The 25,708-nt window shown below is 39.0% G+C and overlaps 1 protein-coding gene across 1 annotated transcript in view; it reads left to right on the forward strand.

The window, feature by feature from the left end:
* Positions 1-25,708, forward strand: part of LOC145990042 (beta-1,3-glucosyltransferase) — a 190,806-nt gene that overhangs the window by 60,044 nt on the left and 105,054 nt on the right. Inside the window, exon 2 of the mRNA XM_083125675.1 lies at positions 12,927-12,989. Coding sequence (XP_082981801.1) covers positions 12,927-12,989 — 63 coding nt within the window. The remainder of the gene's footprint in view (positions 1-12,926; positions 12,990-25,708) is intronic.

Consider the following 25,708-nt stretch of genomic DNA (forward strand, 5'->3'; position numbering starts at 1 on the left):
TAAACATGTAATTGCAAGAATTTTCCGCGTAGAAGCGACGCTGCCATGTCGTTTGATATACCGCACAAAACCCACAATTTGTCAGTTGACGCAAATATGTATAATTTATTTGGCTCCAGGAACACATTGTAATGCATGAACTGCTAAACTAGAACTGGACTCTATGGCGCAATAGCCTTGGACTTGTCAGAGTGGTTTTTCCACTGGGTGATGCGTCGAGTCCCATCGCCGTCGTTTTCCGGTTCTCCAGAATGTGGGACCAGGGTTGTTAAAGGTACAGGGATTGTAAATAATCAATTCAGGTCCAGGAGAGAAAATGGGTCCTGGACCGTAAAGAACCTTTTTATCTGTAAAGTATTTCAATTCGGTTCAGGAACCTTTTTTCCACATCAGTTTAAATAAGATCAAAGTTCCGTATTGAAATGAAACTTGAACCGAATTTCATTTGTGTGAGGCAAAAGGTTCTGCCCCTGTTACGGAATCCAATGTAACTCAGTGGAATGTTGTTATATATATATATATATATATATATATATATATATATATATATATATAACCCACGGTTGTTAAAGGTCCAGGAATTGTAAATAAATTTAATTCCCGTCCGGGAGATAAAATCAGCAAGCGTAAATGGGTTCTGGACCGTAAAGAACCTTTTTTATGTTTAAAGTATTTAAATACGGTCCAGGAACCTTTTTTCTGACCTGAATTTAAATACGGTCCAGGAACCGTTTTTTCTGACTGAATTTAAATATCGTCCAGGAATCTTTTTTCTGACTGAATTTAAATACGGTCCAGGAACCTTTTTTCTGACTGAATTTAAATACGGTCCAGGAACCTTTTTTTCTGACTGAATTTAAATACGGTCCAGGAACCTTTTTTTCTGACTGAATTTAAATACGGTCCAGGAACCTTTTTTTCTGACTGAATTTAAATACGGTCCAGGAACCTTTTTTCTGACTGAATTTAAATACGGTCCAGGAACCTTTTTTCTGACTGAATTTAAATACGGTCCAGGAACCTTTTTTTCTGACTGAATTTAAATACGGTCCAGGAACCTTTTTTTCTGACTGAATTTAAATACGGTCCAGGAACCTTTTTTCTGACTGAATTTAAATACGGTCCAGGAACCTTTTTTCTGACTGAATTTAAATACGGTCCAGGAACCTTTTTTCAATGTAACAATACGCAACTTGTTCCGAATTTAGATTGTGCGAGAAGAAAGTTTCCGGTCCTGCAGCGGAACCCAATAGAACCCATTAGAATTAATGTGTTCCTGAACCTTTAACAACCATACATGGGACCTTCAGTGCAACGGAAGTGGCTTTATATCCCAACCGAGCGATACGTATTTGCTCATCTGCTTCCTGTGGTCGGTATTCAAAGGTCGAAACGGACTAGAGAATTTCCATTAAGAAAGCAACATTCAATGTAGAACGTACGAAACTCTAGGTAATTTTCGAACTGTGAAGTTGGCAACCTTGACCGTGGGGAACGGATATCGGACACGCATGCGTAACGTGTGAAGGAACCAATTCTCGTCGCACATTGGCAAACGTTTTCGTGTGGTCGTGCTTCCCGATTACGATTTTCTTACTTCGCTTGGCGATCGTATTCCGAGCAACGCAGCAACAGGATGTCGCCGCCGACAACAGGTAAAAACTGTGCGAGGGGGAAATGCTGGTCGCACGCCAGTGGATCCTTGCCTTTCTCTCGTTCGGCAACTTTTTGTTTCTTTTTGGCATGTGCTTTATCAAAGTCTAGTATAAACGTGTTCTTTATCGTTATATGTACACCTAACAGCAAAAGAAACGGTAGACGAATTGTCCGTCACCATTTTCATTCGGTCTGTATTACACAGTGTGATGATAATGAATTGATATAATGACGTCATTAAGCAGAGTGCAATGTCTGCTTCGAACCAACGTAGTTTCATTCCTGTAAACAACACAGGATGTAGAATAAAAAAGTAATGAAAGTAGCGGTGGGCAATTCACCTACCATTATCTTTGCCGTTGACTGTACGTTTTAACATAAGGACAAAATCTGTAACCTACCGTTGCTAAACTTATGATGAGGGTCCTATTTGCATTTCACCGAAGAACACACATTGATATATAATTTTTTGCCTGATACGTATTTACGTAGCATATTGTTGTTATTATTTTATTATTATTATTATTATTGTTGTTGTTTAATGTTTGTGGGATCCTAACCACTATATGTATCCACCGGGTAACGAACCCAGGACACTTTGATTACGACATTAACAGCACGCCATCGGGTAAACCGTTGTCATCTATTGGTTCCCAAACTGTGCGCCGTGGTAGGTTTAGAGGGGGCGCCGCGAAATGGTCCAATATTTTCACTGAAATAACTTGTTAGTTTACTTATGGTTTTTAGGCTTACCTATCCCACTGATTACAATTGTAAATTCAATCATTCATATGATTGTTCCAAATATGTGCTTATTTGGTACTTTTTTACATGTAAAATGCCTCTGAATTTGAAATGTGTGTTTATTTTTTTTTACTTAAAGCAAGGAACCTAACCACACTATCTGAGCGTTGCAAGTGTTAGATAGGCCTAAATTCTGACTTGGGTGCGGCTGAAAAATCTTGAATCACTAAGGGCGCCGTGAAGCGAAAAAGTTTGGAAACCCCTGAGTAATGAATTATGCCTAATGCTACAAGGAAAATATTGATTGATTAGGTTTATTTTTTCGCTTTTCTGCCACTTTTGGATAATCGCGAAGATGAGTGATGATATGATGATGAAGGGACACTCACAAAGAATACCCATGCTTAGACTGGGATTCTGACCAGGGACCCCTGCCGTCGTAACGCTCTCCGCTAATCACTCCGGCACGGTACAAGGAAAATATAGACAATGAAGAAGACAGTAATGGAACCAGAGAAAATAAATTAATTTTTCAACTAGTTTATAGGTACCGGGTGTTTCATTAATACTTGAGGGGTTACAAATATTTATTGCAAGTAAACAGGGTGGTACTCACCGGGAATTCCTTGAATTCCTGGAATTCTGCGTGAATTATTGGGTCAGGGAATTCGGCGTAAATTGTACGTGAATTTCTCTCCGTAGACGTGAAAAATTGCAACTTTTATTAATCAAAGTCCCGTTGAATTTATGCACATTTATAAATGCTCTGAGGCGTTTTTCACAGTAGCTATAGGTTTTATTTTTATCGAGGAAGGAAACAAAAGCTGCGAGGAAAATAAAACAGAATTCTCTCAATCCGTTTACTTTTTTAGTGTCTTTTGCAGAACAACCTATCTCACAGACGAAAGCCGGCCCCGTGGCACATCGCGCTACAACGCCAGGGGTCCCGGGTTCGAATCCTGGCCTGGGCATGGATGTTTGTGAGTGTGTATTCGTCAATTTCATCATATCACTCATTCCCATCTTCGCAAATTACCCAAAAGTGGCACAAAAAGCGAAGTAAAATAAACCAAATCAAATCAAACTCACAGACGAAAGATTATTGCAAGATACGATATCCTAAAGTTGAATAGACAAATTTGAGTTTGATTTTCTTTTTTTAAATTAACAGATTTTCGTTATATCCCGTAACATCCGTCACTTGTGTTTGAAGGTGTATTTCCAGTCTGAATATGTGGAATTGCAAATATAACCTCTGTACCTTAAATTAATATTTTAAATATATGTATGCGGCCGCGGTGGCTCAGTCGGTAACGCGTCTGACTACCATGCTAAAGGTCCCGGGTTCGATCCCCCCGGAACTTTTCTAACGTTGGAAGCGGCCCCGGCGTCCACCCAGGAAACCCTGGGGGGTAAAGGCGGTCAGGGGCGTGGTGCTGATCACATTACCCCCACTCACGACCGGATCAAGAAAGTGTGGGGCGTTACCCTCACACCCCCTATACGCCTTCATGGCGTGGTGCTAAGCACACGGGAACACTTTACCTTTTTACCTTTACCTTTTAATTCAATTGATTTAGAGTTTTTGGATACATTGGAACCACACAGACCCTTTACATTGTTAATATATGTGTGTGTGCATATGTGTTAATAGTGAGATTCGTAATACGTTGATGTTGAGAAAACATCTGCCTGTATACCCTTGGATTTTTGGAAAGTTCACCTTAAAGCTGGGAATTATACTTGAATTTTATCATGGTCCTAGAGTGGCCACCTAGAGTATTGAACTTACGTTAATGAAACCAGTCCAGAACGAACGTTTAACACCTACGAATGTTCAATGTGTGCCCCACGGGTGACATGGCACGCATCAACACGATAGTCTACTTCTTCCCACACTCGCATCAACATGAGTCTGTCGAGAGTGTCCATCGCTGCGATGATACGCTCCTTTATGGCTGCGATATCACGCGGCATCTGTGAGACGAATACCCTGTTTTTTATGACACCCCACAAAAAGAAGTCACACGGTGGAAGGTCCGCTGATCTTGGGGGCCAAAACATTGAACAAAACACTGTTGGGTGATTCGAATGTCGCCTGGCGCCAGGGATGTGAACTCTCAGCTTAACAAAACATACATGCACAAAATGTTTACGTTCCTCGATCGTTCTGGGTTGGTTTCATTAACGAAAGTGCAATAGTTTACTTGCAATACATTTTTGTAAACCGTAACGCAACTCCCATGCTGCGTTTGGGATCGAACCAAGAACCTCTAGATTGAATTGGGTGATGTAGTTATTTCTCATTCATCTCTCAGATGGTTATCACTCGCTTGGCCTAAATGTGACAAATGCAAGAGGTTACTTTTAAAGGAATGGCGATAGAAATAAACTTAGGTTAGATATGGGTTTTATACTCTCCATGACTGAACCGATATGGATTGGTTAAGAAAAGGATATTACTTGCCTTACAAATATATGGAGATTGTTCCTAGCTTGTCCTCTCAACTATCCCTTGTCTCTTGTCACACACCATCGTCCAATAGTCGTTCCCCACTTTGCTCCTCTCTCACAATCCGTAGTCCTTACTCTCTCTCGTATTCTCGCCAACTGATCACACCTCCTGACAATTCCAACCCTCATGCCACATACGCCTTCCAAGTCAATCACCCGACCTTTGTCTGATTACTTATTCAGCATTCCTATCTCTGCTACCTGCTATGCTAAGACTTTATACTTCTTACCCAATACCTTGGGTACGATACGAAACCTTCAATTATTTATGAAACACCCGGTATATGCCACTAAGTATATAGATACGAAAAAAATGCTCGCGATTCCTTTAAATTTACTGTCTCTTTTTAAACAATAGTAGTTTAACAACAATATTTAATTAAAAAGTGGTTAATCGAGACTGGATTACACTTTGGACATGTTTATCGCCGCCTAACAAGAATGTCGCTTATGTAATGATCCCATGGATAAGATTTTGACCGAACCTTTGTACACGATGGTTTGAAATGACAAGGGGATTGCAAATCACCAAGTTCAATTTTTCATGTGCACAAATAATAGAGGTTTCTACTGATTTAAATTTATACAGGGTGTGATTCCCGTTTCAGAAATTAATTCAGCACGCCCAATATAATTGAAGGTGTAACGTGAAATTTCCATTGGTGTGTCCTAGACTGAGCATTGGTGTTCTTTTATGGGTGTCATTTCTTTCTTTCTGTTTAGGTTATTTTACGTCGCTTGGCCTAATCGCGACGATGGGGATGAATGATGATTGGGTAATAGGACAAACAGAATGTTACATGCATGTTAACCAGGGTTCGGTCGTGCAACCTCTGACTTCGTAGCGCTGACCATTCCGCCACGGAGGCCGGCGTGAGTGTCACGACGTTTATTATATTATATATATTATTATATTTTTGTTTTTGTTTAATAAATAGAATATATTTTTTAAATAATATAAAATATTTCAGTATTATCTTTAATTTTATTTAATTTTGGAAGCACCGTATTTGTATCAAACTTAAAGCAATTGCCTTACTTAATATGTAATTTTAATGCTTATTGAGTTTAGAGAAAAAGGAAGTGAATATATTTATATAGAACACAATTTTAGAGGGGAAAAATGTGTTCTATATACTAATGTGGGAGAGGGAGAAAGATTATTAGGGGGGGATTTTCGTGATATTGTTTCTAATTATAATTTAAACTAATATAATTCATCTTATGTAATAAATATGCACCTCTCTTTTTAATTTAAATTGAAGTTTTATTCTGGCTTAAATCTCCTTAATTAAATTTTACATGTGTATTTATTAAAGAGAGGTAAAAGATATCCCGCTGACTTCTGGGGGTATAGTGGTTGAGAGTTAATTGGGTGGTTCGTAGTGCGTGGATTTGTTTAGTTGAATACAATTTAGATTAACTAACTAACTCTCTAGCCTTCTTAAACCCGAAGGTTCATGGCTGCAGCAACACAGGCCTTCCATCTTTCCCTATCTTGAGCAAGTTCTATATACTCTTTTCCATCCCTACCGATTTCCTTTAGGTCCATCTCAACGTTGTCCCTCCATCTTCGTCTTGGCCTTCCTACAGGTCTCTTACCATCAGGTTTCCCAACAAGAATTCTGTAAACTCCTCTTTCCTCTCCCATTCGTGCCACATGGCCTGCCCACCTAAGTCTTCTTGATTTAATTATTCTAATAATATCTGGACATGAGTACAAATTATGTAGTTCTAAATTATGTAACCTTCTCCACTCACCTGTCTCCTCATCCCTTTTAGGTCCAAAGATTTTCCTAAGGATCTTGTTTTCAAATACTCTCAATTTATGTTCCTCTTTCAATGCAAGGGACCAAGTTTCACACCCATATAATACTACAGGCAAAATTACTGTTTTGTATATTTTAACTTTTAGTTTCTTAGATATTAAACGAGAAGACAAAAGTTTATGAAGAGAGAAGTAACATGCATTTCCTGAATTAAGCCTACTTTTTATTTCCTCTTTAATATAATTTTCATTTGTTAATATTACTCCTAAGTATTTGAATTTGGAAACTGGTTCAAACGAGTTGTTATCAATAATTAGATTTTGATTATTACCTAACACTTGGTTTCGGCCTGTAAGCATATATTTAGTTTTCTCTTTGTTAACTTCCAAACCTATCTCTTTAGCAGTTTTGAAAAATATTTTAGCATTATTCTTAATTGTATTCACATCATCCCCCAGTAAGTCTACATCATCTGCATATGCTAACAACTGAGTCACACCATTTAATTTTAGTCCTTCTTTAGTTTCTTTTACCTTCCTAACAGCATATTCTAAGGCAAAATTAAAGAGCAATGGAGATAATGCATCTCCTTGTTTTAACCCATCATGAATTGTAAATTTGTCAGACATATTATTACCCACACGAATTTTACTTTCTGTTTCACTGGTGCATATTTTTATCATACTAACAAGCTTCTTAGGTATTCCAAACTCTACTAATATATTATATAATTTATCTCTTTTGACCGAATCATATGCTTTTTTGAAATCAATGAATAGCTGATGGACATTTTGATTATATTCCCACTTTTTTTCAAGTGTCTGTCTGATGTGAAAAATTTGATCTGTAGTTGATCTGTTACGTTTAAATCCACATTGATAATCACCTATAATTTCATTAGCATATGGGGTTAGTCTTGTTAAAAGAATGTTAGACAATATTTTGTATGTTGTTGAGAGTAGAGAAATTCCACGGTAATTACTGCAGTTCATTTTATCACCTTTTTTAAACACAGGAACAATTATGGATTCTTTCCACTGTTGAGGGATTTCTTCTTTATTCCATATTAAACAAATTAATTTATGAATTTGACATATTAATGAATTTCCACCATATTTAATTAACTCAGCTGGTATTAAATCAATGTCAGGTGCTTTGTTATTCTTTAGCCTTTTAATAGCATCTTTAACTTCAGTCAAGTTAGGTTCTGGAACTAAAGGTTCTGCTGTGTGTACTTCATTCACTTCTGATATATCTCCTACATGGACATTTAAAAGGTCATTAAAATAGTTCTTCCATCTATTTAGAATATCGCTTGGGTCAGCTAGAAAATCACCGTCTTTATCTTTTATCAAGTTTACTTTAGGTTGCCACCCCTTTCTAAACTCATTTATACCTTTATATAAATCTCTGATATTTTTATTTTTGCTGTTTGTTTCAATTTCGTTCATTTTGCTTTTCAAGTAATCTCTTTTTTTACTTCTAAACGTGCGGTTAACTTCTCGCTTTATTCTATTATAATTGCTTAGATTTGTATCATCCGAGTTATTTAACCACCTAAGTCTAGCCTGATTTCTTATTTCTATTAGATTATGACATTCATTATCAAACCATGGCTTACTTTTTCTTGGTTTATGGTATCCTATACTTTCTTTAGCTGCTGATTCTATTGCATTACGTATGTGCTCCCAATTCTTATTTACGTCTGTTTCATTTATATTTTCATCATCATTTAAATCCTGCAAAACATCAAATCTATTTGACAGTTTAATTTGGTAATCTTTCTTAATTCTTTCATCAGCAAACTTTCCTGTATCAAATTTTATAACTTTTAGATTTTGTTGCTTATGATTTATCACTGAGAGTCTTTGTCTTAATTTAGCAATTACTAAATAATGGTCACTGGCACAGTCAGCACCTCTATGTGTACGAACGTCAATTATACTAGTATGCCTTCTCTTATCAATGAGAATATGATCTATCTGATTATGAGTTTTACCATCTGGAGAAGACCAGGTATATTTATGGATATCTTTATGTTTAAAAGTGGTACTTTTCACAATTAAATTCTTTGAGGTTGCAAAAGTAATCAATCTTATACCATTATCATTACTTAATTCATGAAGACTTTCTTTACCAATCGTGGGTTTAAATGTCTCTTCTTTGCCAATCTGTGCATTACAGTCACCTAACAGAATTTTCATATCATACTGGGAAAATTTATCAAAGATCTGTTCTAACTCTGCATAAAAATCATCTTTAGTATTATCATCTTTATCTTCCGTTGGTGCATGTATGTTTATTAAAATAATTTTACACCACCTACCCTGTAAAACTGCATATTATATCCTATCATTAATAAATTCTACTGTTTTAAGAGCCGAGATAATTCTATTATTTATGAAAAAGCCTGTTCCAAAATTATGATTTTCAGTACCACCATAGAAAAAAGTATAATTTTTAGTTTTACAATTCCCTTCTCCTGGCCACCTAACTTCCTGGACAGCTACTACATCTAATTTATACTTCACTATCTCATTAACTGTACACTGAAATGCCCCAGGCCGGTAAAGGCTCAGAACATTCCAGGTGCCTAATTTAATATCCTTATTCCTAACGTAGATCTTATCCTTAGTCCAGGGACCTCCCAAAGTAGTCCCCACCCGGAGATCCGAACGGGGGACTATTTTACCTCCGGAATATTTTACCTTGGGAACATCCATGGCCTTATATTTCTGTTTCTTGACATGTCTTTTTACAGTGCAGAGTTGTCAGCTCTACGCCTAACCCCCAATATGAATGGAGGAACTAACAATTTAGATTAAAGGATTTTAATTTTTAATAATGTTGCCCGACCAAATTCGTGCCAGCTGTCTCATGACGTCATGTAATCACAATTTATCCAAATCATCGCTCAGGCAGATTGTTAAATTGCAAAGCGGTAAAATATTGTAAATTTTACGGAACTTCCAAGGTTGGCAGACAGCATACGTAATGGTAAAAATAGTGGTAGAAAAATCAAGGTTGTTTAAGGTGTAAGAATTTCTGTCTGTTTTCCAGTAAGTCCCTAACAACGGCAATTTTCTCTTCACTGTGCATTAACTGGATTTCCTGATGGTTCACAAGGAGAAGAGAAGACATTTTTAAGAGTTCGCTTAAAACTCAACTTCCATATTCCCTTTTGTCTGTGGATTTATTCTCTTGTGAAGTTGTCCTTTATGAGTTACGACCTGTTCAAAACTGCAGCAGGCATTGCTTAGGAGGAGATTAACGGAGTCCTTCCTGATAAATTATCTAGTGTTCAGTAGTTTTGCTAGCACGCGAACTAGAATAACAAATGAAGAGAGATAAAAACAAGGAGATTAAAGAAAATAGTCGAACAAGAGTGGTAGAGTAGGGAATATGTGTACAGATAAGTGATCAGTAGGGAACGGATTTTAAGGTACAGCATATTTCCGAAAATATTGCTGTTTTCATACCGGTCGTTTGAGATATGTATTCTAGGACTTTAAATCAAGTAAAATGAACCCACTTTTGTTGCACCTTTTTGTGAGATCAGCACATTTATCCCCTTTTTACCCACTCTTTGATGCTTCAGCACCTTTTCCCTCCATTTTCTTTCATGTTTTGTTAAAAAAATTGGACAGAAAAATAAATGATTTTCACTCTTCTTGAGTAGCTACATAACATCCTATAGTCTCATTTTGTAGAACAGAACGAGAGCTATAGATTGGTATAATATAATCATTGCAGCTCCAATAGTTCCCAAGATAATGTAGCAAAACTTGCGAGAGAAAACACAAACTTCAACAAAACCTATTCGGCAGAACCACAGTTCTCTGTGCGGTCCGCGCGCATTATACGAGGGCAAATCAAAAAGTATTTGCGCCTAATGCCAGATTACAAACCATAAAAGAAAAACAAGATATACACAATCTTCTACGTACTTCTTGCTATTTTTCCACATAATCACCACACCTGTTGAGGCACTTGTCCCACCGTACCACACGTTTCGCAATGCCCGTTGCATAGAAGGTGGCCGGCTGATCACGGAACCAACGACGAACAACGTTCTGCACTTCGGTGTCGTTCGCGAACCTCTGTCCTGCCAGGAACTTCTTCAGTGGACCAAAAATATGGTAATCACTGGGGGCTAGGTCTGGGCTGTACGGAGCTCCATAATCTCCCACCCCCATGACCGAAGTTTGGCGATTGCTTTTTTTCACCACGTGTGGTTTCGCGTTGTCATACAGAAGACCACGTTGCTCACTTCACGAATACGCCGACGCTTTTTTCTAATGGCTGCTCGCAGATGGGAGAGTGTGCGACAGTAGCTTGTCCCCATACAGTGGCTCCATTTCAACTGATAACATCGCCGTGCCATGGAAGAAATCGGAAGTTACAATAGGGCCGTTCCAAGAAAAGCCTACTGCATCGCTCGTATATCTCGCTTTTGTAATAACACTTATAACAAGCTAGAAAAAAATTAAACGCAAAGACTTTCGATTTCGAAAGCGCAGAAAAAGAGAGCATTGGATGAAGGCATTTTATCCAGGTTTTTTAAAAACATTTTCAGAACCTTTTTTTTACCTTTCCAGATCATGATTTTGCACCTTAAAATCCGTTCTCTAGTGATCAGTGTGGAAATAAGAATAGCAACTAACGATATTGTTAATGTTGAAACTCGCCTCCTCTTAATAATATTCACTTGCAATGTTAATGGTTCGTCATTGCGTGTAATCTTAATATTGATCAATGTTTTTTTAATAGTTTCATCCTTTACCTATTCTAACACTACTCTTTCACTTCTATCTTAGTTAGTTTTACGTCGCTTTTCTACCTCTTGAGTTAATCGCGACGATGACAGTGGATTCTGATGAAACGGTTGATGGGACACCCATGGAAGCCTTCCCGATGGCGTACTTAAAACGTCGCCACCTTGTATACCGCGTTTGTTACAACCTGTCCCGCTTCCCGCGCTTGCTGATCGTTGGCTTTTCTAGCAGAAACCACGCGGCATTGCCGCTGCAGACCGCGTGAACTCCGTGCTAGGGAAAGCCGAAGCCAGGCTGTGAATAAAATACGCGGAAATGCACAAATGTACACAATTCCCCTTCCTGGATGTTCCAGCTAAGATGACACTAAACACAAAAAGGACACAAGCAAATATCACCAGAATAAATTCCGTCCTAGATATTTTAAAACGCACACTACAATCAGCACCACGCTCACAAAACAAGCTTCTTCAACAAGACACAAACAAAACACGTGAGTTAGACCCCAACGTGGCAACAGCGCCTACGTAAGCTCCTCTCTTCTGGCTTCCATTCGCTCCTCGATGCCCAGCAGACGACTTTTTCCTCGTTTCTCATTGGCACCGAAACTGTCGCGCCATCGCTAGCGCGGGAAACGGGACAGGTTCTAACAAACGTGATATAATCAAGGAGTTTTGGGTTCGGTACACAGTGCAGGCACATTGCAGGCTGGTTCCGATCACATTTTAAACTGTAGATCCAGTCTTGGTTAGCCTATTTGTGCATAAAGTGGACTTCAAGAAATTGAAAGAATTCATACGTCGTCGCCTTGTAATCAAGAATCCCGGTGCAGGCACATAGTGGTTCGGATTCCACTTTAAACTGTATGTCCAGTCCCAATTAGCCTTACTGTGCATAAAGTGGACCTAAAACACCAAGTCAACCAACCAATCAAAGAATTCAGTGCCATGGAGGGCGGCTTCTCCTATTGAAACAGGTAAAGTATAAAGTAGATGCTGGAAAATATCAAATTACGATTGCCAGTAAACGTTCTCGTCCATTGTCCTCAACTGACCCCCGTGGCGGAGTGGTTAGCACAGCGCGCTACGACGCCAGGGGCCCGGGTTCGAATTCCGGCCTGGGCATGGGTGTTTGTGAGTGTCCCTCAATCAATCTCATCATATCATCACTCATCTTCATCTTCACGATTAGCCAAAAGTGGCAGAAAAGCGAATTAAAATAAACCAGATGAAACAAACAAATCCTTTGTATCCCTTCAGTGCACCCCCCCCCCCCCATGAATGGTACGCTTGCCATCTGTTACATAGCATCCATGCCAACGGTTTGAACTTATTGGACAGATTCTTAAGATACGTACATTGACACGTTCACCAAACTGGAGGTAAGAAGCCAATATTTTGTTTCATTTTTCGTAAAATTTAGTGATACTGATTGAGTCTGTCATTAAAGACAAGTTTATTTATTTCAGGAAGATGCCGTGGCCTTATTACGTCACTATTTCTCTGTCTCCTGTGGCGGGTGGACGGACTGGGTGAGTACATTTATTTGTAGCATCATTACTTTCATTAATGATGCAAATTCCATCAAGGATTCAATCTAGTTGGCAATTATAATTAGATGTTAATTGCAAATACAATATAATCCGTGAAATTAATTGTCGCTGAAATTATAATTAAATTTTCATTTGATATTCGCAATTATTATGTATTTCTTTTTAATAGGTTTGGAGGTCGCGCTTCCCGGCTTCGCATTCTCTAAGAATCAGCATCTTCAAACTGTTTTTAGCTTGTAACTTCTCCTGATGTATTCCAGGGCTTTCCCCTATAATATGTTGGTAACGTTGTCGTCTTGTAATGAAGGTGTTTCGGGTTCGATTATCCGATGAGGACACATTACTGTAAGTTCCGTCCCGATTAGCCCATCTGAGCATAAAATAGGCTTACTTAAACAAACTTAAGAAAACTCCTGGTGTGTAATAGAGACTTTCCACGTAGTACACCCAATTGTCAACGTCACTTCCACGTGGTACACCCTGGACTGCATTTTGCAGACTAACGAGGCTCTGGCGTCGCCCTATGGTCAGTATAATTCTGTGTGTTACCCTGTGTTGTGTCCTTATGTGTGCTGAGTGCCCCTTTACAGCCTCAGCCTTTAACGAAAGTCGGAAGATTTTAATATTTTAGTAATTATATTGCAAGATGGCGCCGAGTGCAGGCCGTGCGAAATTTGTAGCTCTGCTCTTTATCTGTTTTACGCTTGTGCTAGTACGAATCTGCGTAGTGAAAAAGTGTTTTCCGCCTTGTGAAATTGCAGTTAACGATGAGAACATATGTGAAGATCTGTTCTATGACAGTTATTTGAAAACTCTGAGTGCTTTCCCAACGCTTTGTGCTGTTCGAGGGGCGAGCGCGTGCAAGGGCGCTTCGAGGAAAACCTCGCCCGGGACCTCCGCCAGGAAGTGCGTGCTCCAGCACCTCTTCCTCTTGCTATTGCTCCATGGAGACGTCGAACTTCAACCTGGACCAGGGACGTCTACAGGGATAACAACATCAAGTGATAGTGCATTTCACCTTTACTATCAAAACGTGCAGTGCCTAAAAAATAAGTTTTTGGACTGTGAACTAATGACGGCTGAGTTCTCGGAATACGACTGTGTGTGCTTTAGTGAGTCATGGCTCAATTCTGATATCTCGTGTGCTGAAATTCCGCTATATGAGCAGTTCAATGTTTATCGCAAAGATCGTGAAATGCGTGGGGGTGGTGGTGTTATGGTGTGTGTGAACAAGAAGTGGCCCAGCAAGATACGACTGGATTTACAACGAGACTGCGAATTACTCTGGGTAGAAGTAAGTACAAACCACCATAAAAAAATGCTTGTAGGTTGTTTCTATCGGCCTCATAGGCGGAGTCCCAAAGAACTCTTAGAGTGTTGCTATGAATCTACTCTGGCAGCTCTATCCAGCCACGAAGTTATTTTGTGTGGGGATTTTAATATGCATATAAAGTGGAATAATCCTGTAAATGGCATACCAACCACTGGAGACGAAGACTGGTTCATAGACAATTTTATTCATGGACTAGGTCTTCTTCAGCACAATATGCACAACACCAGAAAGGACAAAAACCTTGATTACATTCTCTCCTCTTTTGAAAACTGTGAGGTCACACCCTCGTTGAATCTCGTTCAGTCAGACCACGAGTCGCTTTGTGCTATTTTCGAAATTCCAGTGAAAGCGCGAAGCTCCCCTTCTGCACCCCCCAGGCATAAGACTCCTTTGTGGAAGAAAACGCCATGGGACACCGTCTGTCGAGCCATTGACCTTTTCAATTGGAACCTGCTCTCCGAAGGGACCGTGACCGAGGCTGTTGAACTGTTTACGGACGTGATTCATACCCTAATTCAGGACTATGTGCCACATAAAACAATGAAAAGTAAAAAGTTTCCCCCTTGGTTTGATAAAGAGTTGCAGCATCTGTTACTTAACAAAAAGAGAGCATGGCAACTGTGGAAACGTTTCCCCAATCCCCACACACACAACACTTTCAAAGCACTTCGAAAGCATAGTAAAGACCTTATGAAACAGAAATACACCGAATATGTCAACACAGTCACAAATGAACTCCTTACTAATTCAAAGAGATTCTGGACATTAATAAATTCACGAAGACAAGCCAAGCGCATCCCTTTAGAAGTAACGCACAATGACATGTCAGCTGTTGGTAATGATAGAGCTGAACTATTCAATCTAACATTTCAAAATAATTTTGTTTCAAATGATGTTTTAGATCACCCGCCTATCAAATCTATCTGCTCTCACTCTCTTTCTACCGTCTTTACAGAACCAGGAGAAGTCTTGCACTTCCTTACCTCCTTTTCTTCTCACCGAGCATCTGGACCAGACAATATTCCTACCATTTTCCTACAAAAAACAGCTCACTCACTAGCTACTCCTCTTGCAATGTTATACAATAGGTGCTTCTCTGAAGGCTGCTTTCCCACTCAATGGAAGAAAGCAAATATCATTCCTATTTTTAAATCTGGAAATGCTAACGATACTACATGTTATAGGCCCATTTCTCTCCTTTCCACACTTGCTATTGTCTGTGAAAAAATTCTAAAAAAAAGACTTCTGAAATTCACATCCCCTTACATTAACCCAGCACAACACGGCTTTCTTCCAAATTCTTCATGCCTTACCAATCTGTCTTGTATGCAATCCTGTGCCATAAACGCAATTACTAATCGTAATCAGTTAGATGTTGTTTACTTTGATCTGTCCAAAGCTTTTGATTCAGTGGATCACCACTATTTACTGCATAAATTATCTAACAGATTTAACATCACTGGAAACACGTTAAAATTAGTGAAAGACTATCTAAGAAATAGACAACAACGCGTTATACTTTCTGGAACTCATTCTAACTGGCTTCCTGTTATATCTGGTGTGCCGCAAGGAAGCGTTCTTGGCCCTCTGTTATTTGTATTATATCTGGATGATCTCACAGACCTCTTTAATTCCCCCATCTCAAGCACAATTCTAATGTTTGCCGATGATTGCAAGATTATGAGAGAAATAAAACAGCCATCAGACATGCAAATTCTCCAAAATGACATTAACAGATTCTCTGAATGGTGTAAGCGATGGAAACTGTCCACAAACCCTTCTAAATGCTCATACATAACAATTTCATTGAAACAAAACATTCTTGAAGGCAATTATACACTCACCGACCTCCCTCTAGCAAAAGAAGCGCAACACCGAGATCTAGGTATCCTCATAGATTCAAAACTAAATTTCGATAATCACATATCAACCATCACAAAAAAGGCAATGCGTATGCTAGGCCTACTTTACAGATTCACCGAAATCAATAACCCGAAAGCACTTTCCATTTACTTCAAGACATTTGTGTCCCCCATTCTAGAATATTGTTCACCAATCTGGAACATGGCTGCCCATTCTCATACCTCCAAGATCGACAGTGTTCTCAGCTTTTTCCTCTCCATCGTTCGATATAGAGTGCCTGCCCTAAGACACCTGCCTAAGAGAGATCTTCTTGTAAAACTGCATATTAATACTCCAGAAACTCGTAGATACATTGCAGATATGAAATTGCTATATAAGATTATAAATGGAAACTTAAGATGCAGCATCCCACTCCACGAACTCTCCCTCAGAGTGCCTACACATAAAACACGGAGCAAGGAAACTTTTCACACTACAACTCCCAGGCTCTCACTCATACAACGATCACTATTCCATAGGCTACCGAATCAGTTCAATATAATCTCAAACCAAATAGATATATTCACGTCATATTCATTTTTTATCAGCAACATAGAAAAAATTGTACATAAGTAATGCTTTTGTGAAACTGATCTTTTTACCTTGGTCCTTTTTTTGGCTTGTTTTATTTTTGCTTATTTTATGTTATCCGTTCTTTTGTTTTTAATCTTAGTCTATTGTTTTATTGTTGTTTCTTTCTGGTTTAAAATGGCTTCTGCTGTACTGGAAATTTCAATAAATAAAAAATAAAAAAAAAAAATAAATAAATAACACGACACTGCAATTATACTATTTTAGTTATGGTAAGGGGCTGGACTCCGTATAATGGGACGGGTTCAAAATAGCCTAAGTGCTGACGCACCCAAAATTTAAAATTCAAATTTAAAAAATTCAAAAAAACTTTTTCTGTCCGTTTCACCCGTTCCATTCGTCTCCATAACCACATTTCTAGAGCTTCTAGTCGCTTTTTCTCATATTTCTAGTATGGCTGCGGTAATATTTGGATTCCACCAGTGTGTAGATAATGTGTAAAATGTTTCATGCCCCCACTTTTTTCAGAAACGCGAAATTCATGTAAAAAAAAAAAAAGGGATTTTGAACCCTACTTTTCAGTTTGCTATGCTATTGCTTCTTTCGTTTGATTGCCGTATTGTCTACCTCACCTTCCGGTTCGTTAAAGGCCCTGGAGCAATTTCCTTCATCTTCCCCCGCTAAAGTTGAAGCTGACGTGGCACCGAGCGGAGAATTGTGGGGTTCGCGCCTTTGAGATGGAAACCGGGGAGTTCCCCTTCACGGCTCTCGAGGGCTGCCAAGTGCCTGGCGTTCCACTTCACGCCAGTTGGCTTTGTCGCTTGTTTTGCGGACGGAGCCTCGCGGGACCCTTATTTCCCAAAGAGAAGGGAGGAACCTTGATTCAATTGAGACGGATGCTGGCGATTTGTTTCGCTGGATCCGTCTTGATTTTCTGCTCTTGTACCCTGCGGTCTTCTCCGTCTTGGTAGCGGATTCTTCCCATACTGCATCGCGCTTCTTATTCCTTGTTCTGGAGGCCCGAGTTCAGGTCTTGATCCAGAAGGCTGTGAGTCCATGACGCATATATATGGTTGCAGAGTGGCTACTTACCGGGAATTCCTGGAATTACAGAGAATTCTGCGTGGATTTTTATCCGTAAACGTGAAAAATTGCAACTCATTAATCCAAATCCCATTGAATTTATACATACGAGGGTTGTGGAGTAAGTCATGGCAACCCAGTAATAATTCGACAATCGAAGGATGTATTAAAAATTTGTTATATACAACTGAAAAAGAGTATCCATTATGGATATTTTGTTGGTAGGAATCATGAAAGAAAACCCAAGCACCCTGTGACATACACATGTATTAATGTACAAGTTACAAAAACCTGTCTGATCCTGTGACATACATGTGCACATGTTACAAAAACTTGTCTGATTATGACAAACCTTCGAAATAATCTCCCGCATTGTCCATTGCATGATCGTGGAGTATGATTGCATTATGCAGTAGATCTGGACGTTTCTCCCTAACGGCACGTCGTAGATCACAAACACTTCAGGCATGGTGAAGAGGATACTGCTGCCGATGATATTGGACGTCATCCATGGCAGCGTGCTGTGGACAATGCGGGAGATTATTTCGAAGGTTTGTCATAATCAGACAAGTTTTTGTAACATGTGCACATGTGTACGCCACAGGGTCAGACAGGTTTTTGTAACTTGTACATTAATACATGTGTATGTCACAGGGTGCTTGGGTTTTCTTTCATGATTCCTACCAACAAAATATCCATAATGGATACTTTTTCAGTTGTATATAACAAATTTTTAATACATCCTTCGATTGTCGAATTATTACTGGGTTGCCATGACTTACTCCCCAACCCTCGTATATATACAACTTAATTTAATAGAATGTTTGGATACATTATAACACAGACCCTTTATATTGTTAATATATTTGTGTGTGGGTGGTGAGAGGCGGTAGTACATAAGGTTGTGAAATTGTACCCTTGGATTTTTGGAAAGTTCGCCTTGAAAACCGGGAATTATACTTGAATTTTATCATAGTCCACGAGTGGCCAGCCTGGGTTGGTCGGCAAACCACATCAACGAAGGATATCAAGGCGAACAACTTTGAACCAGCACATGAACGCGCGCGGGTAAATTTTACCCACAAGCCAAAGTACGTATTAAGTAAAAATTATAATTGTTTTATAGCATTGAAATAAGCAGTACCTCTATTAATTAAACTTAATTTTGAACATTTTATTGTATTACACAAGTCATAAATATGAGAAAAATGAACATGTTAATGTACAAAACTGAAACGTATGTGCGCACCTGTGGATGAAATTTGCCCAGGCAGTGTTTTTACAGCCTTGTGAGCGGAACTAACGAAGTCTCACAGCTGATTCAGGACCCTGACAGTCGAAAGAGTTCGGTGGAAAGCCACTGAGAAGGGTGGCCTCGGAAATATATATAAAAAATGTGTGTTTCGAAATTGTCTGGGTAATTTTTACCCATACTCACGGCCTTATCCACATTCAAACATATTGGTCACACTTAGTACATTTCGAGAGTTTGAGTTGTTTTAAGTCCCCTTTATGCACTGGTACGCTAATCGGGACTGGACCTATATTTTGAAGTGGGATCCGAACCACGATGTGCCTCCACCGGGTATCAAACCCGGGACCCCTTGATTACAAGGCAACAATGATATCACTACGGCATCGGAAAGGTCTACATTTCGAGAATTTTGCTACAAATAAATAAGCATAAGGGTTGTTCGATAAATAAGTTGACTTTGCTCCGTGTGATTCCAGAAGTCGTTTTTATTTGGCATATTCTTGAGACAACGATCCCATAGATACAGTTAGCCTGTCAATTTATTTTCTGTAGAACTCTTCGGACTGGCTGTGATGCCAAGGAAGAATGCATTTTGCACTTCGACGTCCGACGCAAAGCGCTTCCCCTTGTGGGCCGAACATGTGAAAATCACAGGGTCATAAGTCGGGACTGTACGGAGGGTGGGGTAGGACATCCCAGCCGAATTGTCGGATTTTGTCAAGTTGTGAGCTGCTGTATGTGGCCTTGCATTGTCCTGCAAAAGAACGAATCACACACCGTTGCGCATATGTGGAGGAATCCACCCCTGCACTCATTCACGTTTGAGGGTCGAACGTCTACCTGCGAATAAAACAGATGACTGACAATGTGCGTGTATCATGCTCAATAGACAAGTGTATCAATAAATGCAATCGGTTTCTCATTATTTCTACACCGAAAGCACAGGCCCAGTCCACTTATTTATCAAACAACCCTTATATTTTAGTTATGCTCTCTGTTCTACCGTTTTCATGAAAACACCTTGGCTTTCACCCCTCTCCCCCCCCCCCCACACACACACATATCCTGGAGGAGCGTATAAAGGAAGGGGTTTAATGTCTCCACGAGGAGAGCCAGAAATGAGAAGTTGCCCGTATGAGAGTATAAAGACGATACGGCCATTGCAAAAAATGAAAGGAGAGGCCTACAAAATAGAGATAAAGTCGGAACCTCCGAGGAACAAAATGAGTGGAATAAATAATTCCTTGTCTAGGGAGCAGAGACCGTCCTTTTATTTCGTTGCGGGAGGAACCGTTATTCTCTCGCAAGGAACGTGAGGCGGGCGAGTAAATTATGTTCCCGTACAGTCTCCGTAGATGAGTTTATCTCTGGACTGGAACCACCCTTGAGACTCAACCAAGCTTGTTACAAGGAACTATACAGTGAATTTATCTACTGCTCCCAGATGGCGTAGTGGTATCGTCGTCGCCTTTTAATCAAGGGGTCCTGGGTTCCATACCAGGTGGAAACACATTGTGGTTCGGATCCTACTTTGGGAATTATGCTTAAATTGTTGGCTCTGGGAATTGTGCGTGCATTGTGCGTATTTTTTTCTCCGTAGACGTGAAAAATTGCAACTTCTATTATCCAAAACGCAATGATTATATACACATTTATAAATGCCCTGAGACAAGTTTTTCATAGTTCAGCTTATATTATTATCGAAGATGAAAAATAAAGCTGCATATGATATAAAACAGAATTCTCTCAATCCTTTTACTGTGGTAGTGTCCTTTGCAGAGCAATCTATCTGACAGATGAAATATTATTGCAAGATAAGATATCTTGGAGTAGATTTGGTAAATTTGAGTGTGAAATTCTTATACAATTAATAATTTTTCGTAGATTAGTATATCCCGTAACATTTGTGACGTGTGTTTGTAGATGCATTTCGACTCTGAGTATGTGAAATGGCAAATGTAAACCCCTAGGCTTGAATTATACACACACACACACACACACACAGAGTTTAATTGAATATAATTAGATTTTTTGGATACGTTGAAATCAAACAGACCCTTTAGACCCTAATGATTCATTGATTGAATTAAAAGTTTTGGATGCGTCGATTTTGCACCCTTCAATGTATACGGGGAAATATCCCCTTATCTAAAATTCTTAATTAAAGGTTTAAAGTAAGGGTGTAAATAGCCCCTTGGTAAAAATTAAGAGAGCAAGGTTGCAAAAAGACCTGCACAAAAAAAACACAACACATTAAAAAGTCAGAATCCTTTAAAAGTTTTCTCAAAAACATTGGAAGAGACCAGCTCGTCGCAAAAATCTAAAAACATTGGATAAAATACTGTTGTCATCGCCCAACAGCTGGGAAGATTAAAAGTCTTTCTGAGGATAGCAAAGTCGGCACATTCAATAAGAATATGCCGAACACTAAAACAACGTTATAAACACGACACCTCGGAGGGTCCAGACCTTGCAGCAAGTGGTCATGCGTTAGACGGCTGTGTCCTATACGCATCCGTGTTAGTAGAACTTCTTCTCGACGGGAGGGACGGGACGAGGAACGCCATACACACGTGGTGGGCTTAATAGCGTGAAGTTTGTTCCCGTTTCCGCATCCCACTCGGACTGCCAAGTGTCAAAAAGGCAAGAACGAAACGCATTCTGCAGGTCGCTAGCTGGTGGACGAGAGCGTCGCCGTCTGCATCAGCAGACTTGGCGGCAGCATCGGCTTCTTCGTTCCCCTGGATGCCCACGTGGCTAGGGACCCAACAGAAGCGGACATCGTCACTGGGACACAAGGACACTAGCCGTCGAAAGAGACGTTGCACTACAGGATGTCTGGAATTCGATAATTCCAGACTCTGCAGCAGGGTTGTTTAAGGTCCAGGAACCCACAAATTCTAATGTGTTCCGCTGCAGGACCGGGACCTTTTTTCTCGCACAATTTAAATTCGGTCCAAGTTGCGTATTGTTACATTGAAAAAAGCTTCCTGGACCGTATTATTATTATTGTTCCTGAAAAAAGGTTCCTGGACCGTATGTAAATTGATGTGGGGAAAAAATGTTCCTGGACCGAATTGAAATTCATTCTGGAAAAAAGGTTCCTGGACCGAATTGAAATTAATCCGTAAAAAGGTTCCCGGACCATATTTAAATTGATCCGGAAAAAGGTTCCTGGACCGAATTGAAATGCTTTAAATATGAAAAGGTTATACACTGTCTAGAACTCATTTACGTTTGCAGATATTCTCTCCCAGTTCGGTATTGAATTTATTTACAATTCCTGGGCCAGGGTTGACCGATTAAAAAGTTGCCTTCTAAAAATGTCCGAGAGTACGTTTTACATTGGAATGTCACGCTGCTGTTGTAGAAAGCGTAGCACAGGGAATAAATAATAACGCTGTTGTTCTGTCGTGGGCCTGCTTCAAAAACTCCCGTGTCGAAGAGTTACTGTACATAACGCAATGGACTATATTAGCGTGGCGTCACATTGAGCTCAAACAAACCCGTCACGTATTGTTCCGCATCCGATCCAGGAACTGCAGCCAATAGGAGCCGCCCAGCAGATATCACAACAGGGACAGGTAGTGTTGCCAGAGGTGTTGCTACAACCAAGTGAAGGAACACGCGCGAGGGAATGGGGCTAAATGGAGAGGGGTAACGGAACTGCAGCGTTTGCGTTTCGCCCATTTCTACCTTGTATCTTAGATTCTCGAGGCCGCCAGCACCTGGATTGTATGCAAGACAATTAAGAAATCATACAGAAAAATGTCTTATTACGAGAAAATTGAAGAAATATTTTGTAAAAACGCGAAAACGTTTAGTTTCCACAAGGGTGTAAATCTGACTGAATATTCTTCGGTTAAAGGGATTCTGACTTCATTTAAAACCCCACCCCCACCCTAGTCGATCTTCCGTGGAAGATACTGACTTCCCGTATAATGAGAAATTCGAAAGTACTGTTGCGCATATTTTTGGCTTTAATGGGAATATTTCAGCATTTTTCTGACATATTTTTTTTACTTTGTATGATATATTTCTCAATTTTTGTGACATAATTACATACATATTTTGCAGTTTTATATGTTTTAAAGTCCCGAGTTCTACTAATAACAGTTGAAGAAAATGGAAAATAATGTTTCATCCAAAAAGAATAAGAGAATAACATTGGGAAAATCGAAAACTGTGGTGGTAACATGAAGCTAACATATTTACATTACTTATAAAGTACTTATTGTGAGATTTACTTTGAAGGCCATTTATTTATATATATATATATTTATATATATTTATATTTATTTATATATATATTTATATATATATATATATATATATATATATATATATATATATATATATATATATATATATTTCCATTGCTCTCTGTTTGTTTACGTGTATATATTTCTCTAAAAAACAAAAAGAAATGTTTTAAGTCAGGCACACTATAAGACACCCATTTTCCTACATTTTTCACTTCACACTGATTCTTCCACAGGTATCACAATTCACCTAATACACCCAAATGTAATCCTCACTTCCACGTAGTACACCCTGACCTGCATTTTGCAGACTAACGAGGCTCCGGCGTCTGGACCCACGGCCACTTGTGTGCCGTCAATGTGTATTTCTGAGTGTCCCTTCATCTACTTCATCTTCAAGATAATTCTAACTACCCGTAGTCTTATTTTCAATCTGTTCAACATAAAACGAAGCACAAACAAATAGCAAATACCTTAAACCTGTTTTTGGACACCAGGATAGGCTCAGAACGTCCATTCAGGCCAACTGTATCATCAACCAAACCCCACCAAAATAATCCCATCCCATAATGACACCCTTATCCCACTACTCAACCCCCCAAATACCTATTTCCTTTAACTTCACAAACCTTCCCTTTCTGTATCCCAGAACAGTAACAAAACTTAACAGTAACATTACTTAGCCTATTAATTAACTAACTGCTACTCAAGTAGTATAACACTTGTTCTGGGCACCTGAATAGGTCGCCCAAAAAAAATAATGATTTGAAAAATGTGTATATTAAATTGAGTTAAATCACCTAACTAATATAGTAACTAACCAATCAATCATTTAAAAAAATGTTCTTTGTTATTTTTTATGCGGTATATATTGTATTATCATTCATTAATTTTTTCTCTTGTATTTTGTATCTTACATTGTATATAATAAATTAAGGACTCGGGTGTAAAGCATGGTAAGTGACATTTTCGTTATTTTTGAGTTACAAAGTAAAATGTGCCATCCTTCAATTTTCGAGTGAAATTGTCATGTCATACAACTTGCATTGGACTCAGCGAAGCCTTATGAAACTGGTAAACACAACACGAAAACAATTTATCTACAGTATAGCTTCTAATAACCTAGCTTCTTAATGAACTCGGCAATGACCAAAATGTCACTTACCATGTTTTACTCCCAAGCTCTTCAATTAATAAATAGTAAATAAAAAATAAAAAAAGCCGTACAAATTCATCGAAACTGACGTCCTGGTTTATTTAAAGGTACCACACATACCCTCGAATGTATGCGGGTAGAAGAGGGCTTACGTCGGGGTTCTCCCCTTTTTTCAATCTTTTTAAACTCATCACTAGGGATAGGATTTTGATGCAAATGGATCTTCTTTTTGGTAAGGCAGAAACGTTGCATAAGTAAATAAAAACGTCTTTTACACGTAAGTGAATAAATTGAAATGCCTTTGTTATAGGGCATTTTTCTGAATTTTTTGACCCAACTTTTTTAACCGTTTAAGTCATTTTTCGCCCTTCTAAAAGTCATCTTATGCATTTTTCTACATATTGGTGAAAGAAGGGACATTTTACGTGCAAATGTAACTCTTTGAAGGAGAGAAGTTCCCGACTCTCGTCTCATTGCCTTCAGGTCAGTTCTGAACGACTGTGTTTGAAGAAACAAAGAAATTCTGTGCAGTGTTGTTGATACAAGCTGTTGTGTAGAGTCCAGCGCAGATATTTCTGCCGTGCGATGCGCGAAACAACTAAAGAAGCAGTGTTGCTAATGGAGCAGATAGAAAAATCGCTGCAGTGCGCCGATGCACAGCTGTTACGTACAACAATAAAATTAGAGAATTCAGGTCTATCTAACGTTGAGTTTTAAACGTCATGCATTATACCAGGACTAGGATTAATATGTACTAACAAGTGGCTTTGTATGTAGCTACATACATATGGACTAAAAATTCGCAAAATATGAACTAACACATAAGTAAAATTACCAAAAATGCTGCAAAGAAGACTTCTTCATACGATTCCTTATTTGAGTGATTTCAAACAAAATAAAAAAAATATATATATTATTTTTCATTGCATTAATGCACTGGTGGCGTTCTAACTTTTCACTCCCAAAACCCGTATACACTGGTATGGAACTGCAACGGCAGATTATAACATGCCAACGTGTTAAACCGCTACAATTGCACCATAACACTCCTCCTCAAGCAGTATTATTATTTCCTCTCTGAGATCGGCGACAGTCGGTAGCCTTTGTTGTACATTTACAAAGGATGCCGGCTTCCACAACAATAACAAGTACATATACTGCCACTAGACGATAAGC

Source organism: Lepisma saccharinum, chromosome 7, assembly GCF_977018435.1.
Source record: "Lepisma saccharinum chromosome 7, izLepSacc3.1, whole genome shotgun sequence".
In the NCBI taxonomy this organism is placed as follows: Eukaryota; Metazoa; Arthropoda; class Insecta; order Zygentoma; family Lepismatidae; genus Lepisma; species Lepisma saccharinum.